Source organism: Onychostruthus taczanowskii, unplaced genomic scaffold (genome assembly GCF_017590055.1).
Source record: "Onychostruthus taczanowskii isolate IOZ18803 unplaced genomic scaffold, ASM1759005v1 scaffold18, whole genome shotgun sequence".
Lineage (NCBI taxonomy): Eukaryota > Metazoa > Chordata > Aves > Passeriformes > Passeridae > Onychostruthus > Onychostruthus taczanowskii.
The window spans coordinates 2489964-2498585 of NW_024499017.1; the positions used below are offsets into that span (position 1 = coordinate 2489964).

General features: G+C 44.3%; 1 protein-coding gene across 1 annotated transcript in view; it reads right to left on the reverse strand.

The window, feature by feature from the left end:
• Positions 1-2486: 2486 nt before the first annotated feature.
• Positions 2487-8622, reverse strand: part of SALL1 (spalt like transcription factor 1) — a 14933-nt gene continuing 8797 nt past the window's right edge. Inside the window, exons 2-3 of the mRNA XM_041400687.1 lie at positions 5046-8455; positions 2487-4006 (exon numbers count right to left, since the gene is read on the reverse strand). Coding sequence (XP_041256621.1) covers positions 3566-4006; positions 5046-8455 — 3851 coding nt within the window. The 3' untranslated portion in view covers positions 2487-3565. The remainder of the gene's footprint in view (positions 4007-5045; positions 8456-8622) is intronic.

Here is an 8622-nt window from a genome sequence, read left to right on the forward strand (position 1 = left end):
CTATTGAATAAGGATTAATTCAGTGTCTATGAATAAGAAACGCTGCGCTGGGTAATTGCAGCGAGGTAGCGCGGCTCCCAGCTGCGAGGCGATGCGGGCACCTTTGTGCGCTTGCCAGGACAGCTCTGGGGAGAGGTAACTTCCCCCGGTCCCCACGGTCTTGTGTCGAGTAACGGGAAATTTAAAATTCTGCATTTCCAGAGCAAATTATTCCCTCCCCCTCCCCCGCTTCCCCTCGCAGGAGGCCAGCCGGGCGCTCCGCCTGACGGGGCGGGGAGCCCCGAGCCGCCTCTGGCCCCGCACGCTGCGGGCACGGGGACGATGCTCCCGGCCGCTGCAGCGGGCCGGCCCCGGCCCGGGTCGGGGCTGGCAGGAGAAGGGGAACGGAAGGTTCCTGCACAGCGCGGGGAAAACGGCCCGGCACCTTCCGCGCAGCGGGCGGCACAGCCCGGGCACCCATGGCTCACACCGGGCACCCGTGGCTCGGCCCGGCACAGCCCGGGCACTGTCCCTCGGCCCGGCACAGAGGGATGGGCGCACGGGGCTCCTCCCGCCGGCACCCACCTCCGCCGAGGGCAGCGAGGGCAGCGCGGAGCGAGGCAGCAGCACGGCGGGGCAGCGCTCACCGGGAACCCCCGCCCGGCCGGGCTCAGGGGCCGGAAGGCTGTCCCGGGGAGCCGCAGGCTCCAGCACGGCAGGGAAACGCTTCGGAAGGGCTGGGGGACAAAGGGTCTGTGGCCCCCGGCGGGTCCGGGGCCTGAGGGAGCGCATCCCCTCGGGCAGCGGCCCCTCAGCCGAGCCCGGCGTACGCTGTGCGCGCAGGGTCCGCTCACGGAACGGGCCGGGGGAAGGCCCCAAGGCACGAGAAAGAAAATCGCTCCTTTTTTAGTTTTTTTTTTTTTTGTTTTTTGTTTTTTGTTTTTTTTGTTTTTTTTTTTTTTTCTGGTATTGTTTGTTTGTTTGTTTTCTAGCCCCCGAATGATTCCAAGCACCTACGTTACCCACCGGCAGGAGTGTCCGGGTGCCCGGGAAAGTTCGCGAGTGCCGGGCGCCCGCCCCGGGCGCGGCTTCCCTCGGAACCTAAAGACTCCGCTTCCCCGTGGGAAGAGGCTCCGAGGGCTGAAGTTAAAGGCACTAATGAAACTCAAGCCGCGGAGAGGAAACCCTCCCGGAGCGCTGAGGGCTGCTAACCCTTCCCTGGCAACTTTTCTGTTGCACAAATCTCGACTCAGTTTAAAAGGAGAATTAGTTAGTATTTCGTTGATAAAATCATCAAAATCCTTTTAATTTACCTTTTTCTGAGACCAAAAGGTGACTTAAAATTCTTAAATATTCACATTGACAAGCCAGCTGGCTCTAGCGTACAGCTTACATGTTAACAAAAATGCATATCATGTACCAGGTGAATCATCACATTCGAACAGGAAAAGTCCTAAAGACATGAAGTCCAAGAGGTATCCAGACTACAGCGTTAATATGCAGGATTCATAATCATAGTAAGGGGAAAAGTCCTCAAGAAAAGTATTTCTCACCCCAGCTCTTCAGTTGTAAATCCTCTCTAATGCCCGATTTGCAGCTCAGGCTATGGAAAGAGCTAAGTGATTGCTTCTTGTTTAAAAAAGGTGGGCAACTCCCCCCACAGTGATACTGAAAAATAATCCTGTAACACAAAACACCTGAATTTTGGAATTGTTAAAAAATTAGATAGATAGATAGATAGATAGATAGATAGATAGATAGATAGATAGATAGATAGATAGTCAGTCAGTCACACGGACACAAAATTGGCTATGCCTATTGGTGGTTTTGAAGGCATAATTTGAAGGCAGCCAATCTGATTTATTTTTCATAAATTGTAAAGAGATGAAACTCTACTGGGTGAAAATATTGGACTGAATTATGTTTGACAAACTCCCATTGAGGTTAATGATCATGGCAGGTTTTTAAGGGAAGCCAAATCATGTGCAAGGCCAAAGCAATTAGGTTTTGGTTGGTATGGTTTTTTACAATCAAGTTATAAATCCCACATGGTATATGGAGGCTTGCAAGTGGACATCTTCACACAGGTATAGCAGCGTAAGCATGCCATGAACATACAATCTCATAAAATAAAATTAATATCAAATATAAAGCATTTGAACCAAATCAAGCCTTAAACGTAATAAATTATTTCCTTCAAAGGAAACTTACCTAGGCTCAATAAGGTTTTTGCTAGCAGCATTTTTTTTAATAAACAAATTAAAAATGCCAAAATATCTACAATTTTATGAGAAGGAGGAGTTGAATAGTTAAGGAGAAATTTCTCACTATTAGGGGGTATGAAAAATATACTAGCAATTAATATGCAATACATATATGTATACCCATACTTACAGATATAAACACGCACATACAACCTGGACAGTTCATGTTAACCAAGGGAAAGGCTAAATAATACAAAGTGATTACTAAATACAAGTACACTTTAAAAACACAGAGACAGCAAATTTTTTATCTGTTGCAAAAATGTATTTGATTACTCGAGTAAAATTACAGTATCTCTGCTGTTAGTAAGTATTAAATGTTAAAGAAACTGGACCTCTTTTCCTTCAACTTTCCGAGAAAGTGCATGTAACAGTCCAAGGTTCCCCCTGTCCCCCCCAATGCCTAATACAAAATAAACAAACACTATACTTGTTCCCTTGGTCAAGGAGTAGGGCTTGGTCTTGTAAGGAACGTATGTACATTTTAATGAAAGTGATGTCTTATTGTATATACAGGAGCATCTACAGTTGTCCACGGAAGTTGTTCAAGATGCCATACTTAGCAGCATTGTGAAAGTCCAGCACATTTTCTATAATGAATATACCTACAAGGCAAAATGTTACGTCTCAGTTTCAACTACCAAAACAACACTTCAGTATCTTCTCTAATAATCCGCGTGCTTATTACTGTACAGAAATGTATTAACATTTAAGACGACTCAAGTAAAAAGCACAATACAAATAACAGTTCAAAACGGAAAATGTTAAACCTACAAAAATTAAAGCAGTTTTAATTTTATAATAAAAATCAAAAACTGAGCTGTGTAAAGGACCCACACTGTTCAGTCTATATTCTCTCAGTCTTTTTCTTAATTCTGTCTGGAAAAATTAGACAATGTGTTTGCTGATAAAGTTTCCAGCAGGATCAAAGTGTACATTTATATACAGATTTTTATTAGAGATCTAATGCATCACTGAGGCATCGCTTCAATACCAGAGTTTGTGTTAAACTGGATATAGAAAATAAGTTAATGCCAGAATAAGATCACCTAGCAGAACAGACTTGCAACTGCCATAAATGTTACAGCAAGTTTACAGCACTCTAGTCGATTAGTATTTAGTTCAAAATACGGGAGACCAAAGTTAATGCTTGCATTTGTTTGCAAAGCAAGGTTATATCACTAATAAATAAGCTCTCTTAGAACTCTAGAAGTAGAACATGGTACAAAACAAAGTCTTTGTAATGTTGTAGCCTGCAGCTTGAAAAAAACAACCCTAGGTTGCACTATTTGCAGGAATGTTATTTACGGAGGTTTTTTTTCCTAATTTGTTACAATTTCTTTGTTGTCCTCCACGAAACGTGTGAAACGGAAGTTAGTCCCATTTTCATTGCTTGCCATTTTCTCCAGACCAGCTAGAGGTGCATTGGGTTCTGAATTCTGGAGCTTCTCCAGGCTTCCTGTCAAGCCACTGATGGGAGAGCTGCCACCGTTGCCCAGGCCCCCCGGTGCTGGAGGGATGCCCCCATTCTGGATGACCGAGATCTCGTTGGTCTTCATGGCCAAGCCATTGGAGAGTGCAGCTGCATACTGGTTCCAGAAGCTGGAGGGATCTCCATTCCCTGACCGTGCAGCCAAATCCTTCTGAAACATTTCTGGGAACTTTACAGGATTGCCTCCTAGGAATGTCATGGGGCCATCTACAGAAAGTCGTCTGCCTCGTCTTGCAGGAGTACTGTTCCACATGTGAGTGCCCATGTGAACCTGGAAAGAAAGAAAGGAAGAAACAAACAAAAAAAAATAGAGGTTGACAGGAATTTCAAACTTATTTTGATCAGAGAGAAGGCAGGAGTCCATGAACATGTCCAGTCTTGTTACACAATGAATAGCATTAAAGATAGAGGATACAGGGCTCTGGAATAATGCACTACTTCTAGGTTAGCCCATCACCATTACCCAGAATAACCTGTTCTCCTGCTGAACAATGCATTGCTTCTTACTCTTTTTTTTTTTTTTTATTACATGTATTTAGTTTATAATGACTTTGCATTATTCTGAAAATTGCTGCTTTCAGGGCTAGAATTGCTATGTCCACTTTCATTGCAATGGTAAGTATTGTATTTGACACCCTTTACCCTATAAATGTCCTTTTCAGACAGGCAGAAAGTATCCTTTACTGATTGCTCATCGGAGAGCCTCGTGTATAGACAGAATGGCCTGAAAGTAATTATTCATCTCACATTACTGGCAGCAACCTCTAGAGAAATACTCTGTCAACAGAAAAATGTACACAGTAAAGTGTTCAACTGGTGTTCTAAAACTTGAGTATATTTGCTTTTTCAAACACATATCAGTAGGATATATTAGTTATATAATCAATTAAAGTAATGCCCATTATTTCCAGAATTATGTTAATAGTTTTTCTAAACACTCATCTTACATGACAGTTATGAAAAACATCACATTCAAGAGCCTTTCACTTGAAGAGGTGTGTGAGTTACAAAATGCATTTCTCTGTTAATTAATACTCCTTACCATCATTTGGCTGTTCTTTTTCACACTCTGCATAGACAGGCTTTGCTGGTAGATGAATTTTAATTAAATCAAAACAGCTCATGCCTCAGACCTGCTGCCAACACGAGCACTCAACAAGAGGCCATCTAGGTCTGCTAGAGCTGCCTAAACACACTGTCACAACACAAACACCCGAAGGTACCACTGCTGCAACACTAACAGGTGTCAAAAATCAAAAACCCCCAGCAAGGAGAAAATGAAACCGAAGGACAGTAAGAGGAAAAAGTACCTTCAGATTGCCTTTTGTTGTGAATGCTCTTCCACATATAGTGCAGGCAAAAGGTTTCTCACCAGTGTGCGTCCTTTCGTGGATCTGCAGAGCACTGGAAGAAGAAAACGTTTTCCCACACGTGTTGCAGTAGTGCTGTTTTGGAGTTCTTCTGGGGAGAGCAGGGAGCAGCACAGGGGACGTGGCAGAGGACAGTGGCCCCGAAGCAACTAGACCAGAGGCTGCTTCTTTGCTGTCCTGAGGAGAGCCATGCACAAAGCCGTTGACCTCGGTCTTTATGAGCGATGACAGAGTGTTAGCAGGCATCACTGAAGAGTTCTGATTGGGACCGATGCTGGAGTTGGGCTCAAAAAGCTGTGATGGTAGATCTCGCATTTGATGTGTCAACATATGCTGCTTCAAATTACCCTTTGTGGAAAAGCCACGATTGCAAACTGTGCAAATAAATGGTCTCTCTTTGGTATGACTTCTGTAATGAATGTCCAAGGCACTCTGACAAGCAAATGTTTTGCCACAAATGTCACATGCAGTGTTTTTAAATTTACCTCTATCTCTGAAAGGAAAGAGCATACTCAGGGACTCTTCTTTAATCATTTTATCAGTGTTACTAGACGTCAAGTCCAAAGCACCACTGTTAGCAGGGGTTGGAGACAAACCGTTGGCAAACTCACTTGGTAAAGCTCTTAATGGTTTCTCTTCAATACTTGGTGACTTGTGGTAATCATTAGTGCTGTTGGATGGGGACAAGGCCTGCATGGAAGAGGTAGACTCTGAAACAGCAGGGCTTCCAGCACTTTGGCTTTCCATATCGCCACCGACAGACGATGAATCGTTAGTTAAAACATCCCCTTCCACTGACCCATTTTCTACTGACTTCAGGCTTGCTTGAAGTTGTTCAGCAAGGCCGGCATTGATCATCTTCATCTGATTTTCCAGAGCAGCAATACTTGACATTTCCAGGGGCAGAGGGGAAGAAGACAAGCTGTCTTGTGATGCATCCACAGATTTAGGTGTATCTGGCACGCTGCTGTCAGGACAGTCTTCCATATTCTCATCTGAGAAGTTGTCTATATCATCAAAATTCTTATCATCAAAAGATCCCGTATCTGATTCCATTGACTCAGGATAGTTTTCTGTCACCGGGGTGTTGGGGATCTGCCCTCCCATGTGCATTCGGATATGCTGCTGTAGCACAACGGCGTTGGTGAATTTTTTCTGGCAGATTGGGCAGGAATGTTGCACTCTCAGCGGGGGCATGGCACGATGGACACTGTAGTGAGTCTTTAAGTTGCCCTTAGTAGTGAAAGCACGACCACAGATTTTACATTTGAATGGCCTCTCTCCGGTATGGGTGCGATAATGCATTTTCAGTGCACTCTGGCAACTGAGAACTCGATGGCAAATTATGCACTCGTTAGGATCAGTTGCCTTTTTGTCAATGTTTTCTACAAGTTGCTGCAATTTTGATGTTTCAGATGCTGGCGTTGAATCCAATAGTCCTCCAAATGGAAACTTTGCCTTAAATTGCTCTGACATAAGAGGCATCAGTGGATTTGTAAAAGTGGCGACACCGCTGGAGCCCGAGTCTGCTGCTGGGGAGCTCACGGAGCTGCTCATGTTAGTGATGGTGCTTGAGTTTTGAGGGGTTTCTTCCATTTTGCCATTTGAGGTAGGCAACGCACCAGCCTCTACCTCATCAGAAAGTCCATTGGAAATTTTTGATGTGGGATCAGCTGTTCCCGAGTCACTCTTGACAGAGCAGGGAGGGCTAGCAGAAGGATGGCTAATGGGAATCGGCTGAGGCTCCTCAGTTTTGATGAATGGGGTCAAGCTTGGAATTGTTGGTGGGAGTGGCAGGCCAACAGAAGTTGTTAGGGTGGAGAGGACTGGCTTGCTGTCCAGCCAGCTTGTGACAGGTTTCTCTGGTGGTATAGACATCCCATAAGGAATACCCGTGCTTGTAGGAATATTGTCCAAATGCTCTGGCACTGGGTATGGATTCATTTGAATATGGGGGTATTTTTCTTTGTGACGCTGAAAGTGGACTTTTAAGTTTCCCTTTGTGGAGAACCTGTTTCCACATATGTTGCATTTAAATGGCCTCTCGCCAGTGTGAGAACGCAAATGAATCTGCAAGGCACTGTCACTCCCAAACACTTTAGCACAGAACCTGCATTTATGCTTAAAGAATGCCTCATCTGAATTACTTTTTGCTTCAAATGCAGTTACATTTGGTGGCTTGCTTTTTCTTTGCTGTGCCAAGGCAGTCAAGGAGTTTAAATCCTCTGCAGGTGCTCCAATATTGGACAAGGGACTGGAGAAAACAGAGTTACTAGGGGTGGGCTGAGGTAGAAGTGGATTAGATGCAGGACTTAATAAACTGCTTATTGCAAAAGCTGGTGAAGATGATGCTGATACTGGTGGGTTGGTGAGCTGTGAGCCACCAAGGGTTGAAGCCACTTTTTCTGAGGACGGTGTTGTAACTGCTGCTGCCAATATGTTAATATTTGGAGAAGAGCCACTATTGGATGGAATTAGAGCGTTGCCAGGGTTGCTCTGAGGTAGCTGTATAGGGGGTAGCTGTTTCACACCACTGATGCTGGCAGATTGACTAGCAAGGCTTTGTGCTAATCCAGCTGCTGCAGCCAGCTGCTGGGATAAATGGGAACTTAATGTGGACAAGGGGTTGGCAGATGTTCGTAAAGTACCTTGAGAAGGGCTAGAAGATGTTGGCATGTCTGTATTTTGGGTAGCCAACAATAATATTTGGTGACGAATTTGTTCAATCAGTTGCAACTGATGGATCTGCTGCTGCTGCAATGCCAACAGTTGCTCCATCAGGGCAGGGACAGCGAGTTTAGTGCTCGATGCCCCGTTACATCTTGCCTCCTGTGAGAACTGTGCTACTGCCACTTTAGTACTCTGCAGGTTTTCAATTATTACATTACTATTTATCACTGAAAAGTTGCCTAGTGTTGTCAGATCCCCTATGTGAGGTAGAGAGGTTGTTACAGCTGAGGTACCCATTGTGGAGCTGTTACTGCTTGTAATACTATTGTTGACACTCTTGGAACTGCTACTGCTATTGTTAATGCTGGAAGCCTCCACATCCATGGATTCTTCCCTGTCAAGTTTGTTATGCTCTGAAAGGTCACTGCAGTCTACTTGATCTGTGTTATTAACTGTGTCATTCATCTGTTCATCAGGATTATCAGAAGGGGAACTAGGAGGGAAGGTTTCAGAAGGAGAAGCTGGATTTTCATTCACAATTAAAACTAATTGATTTTTAGTACAATTCTTCTTGTGTTGCAGGAGATCTGATAATTCAAAGAACTCAGCACAGCACCTGCCACAGACATGGGCGTCCTTGTTCTTAGTGGTTCGATTTGCTTGACCCTTTTCTGTGTCTCCTAAAACATCAAAAGATGATGGATTAGGAACCAACCAGTAAATACAAAAAAAATCTGCAGGACATTTTATTTAAAAGTACTGGTTTTATCTACCACTCTAAAACAGTCTAAGATTGCGCATGAAAATAGATCAATATTCCTACTTCACAAAAATAAGTCAAAAGCAC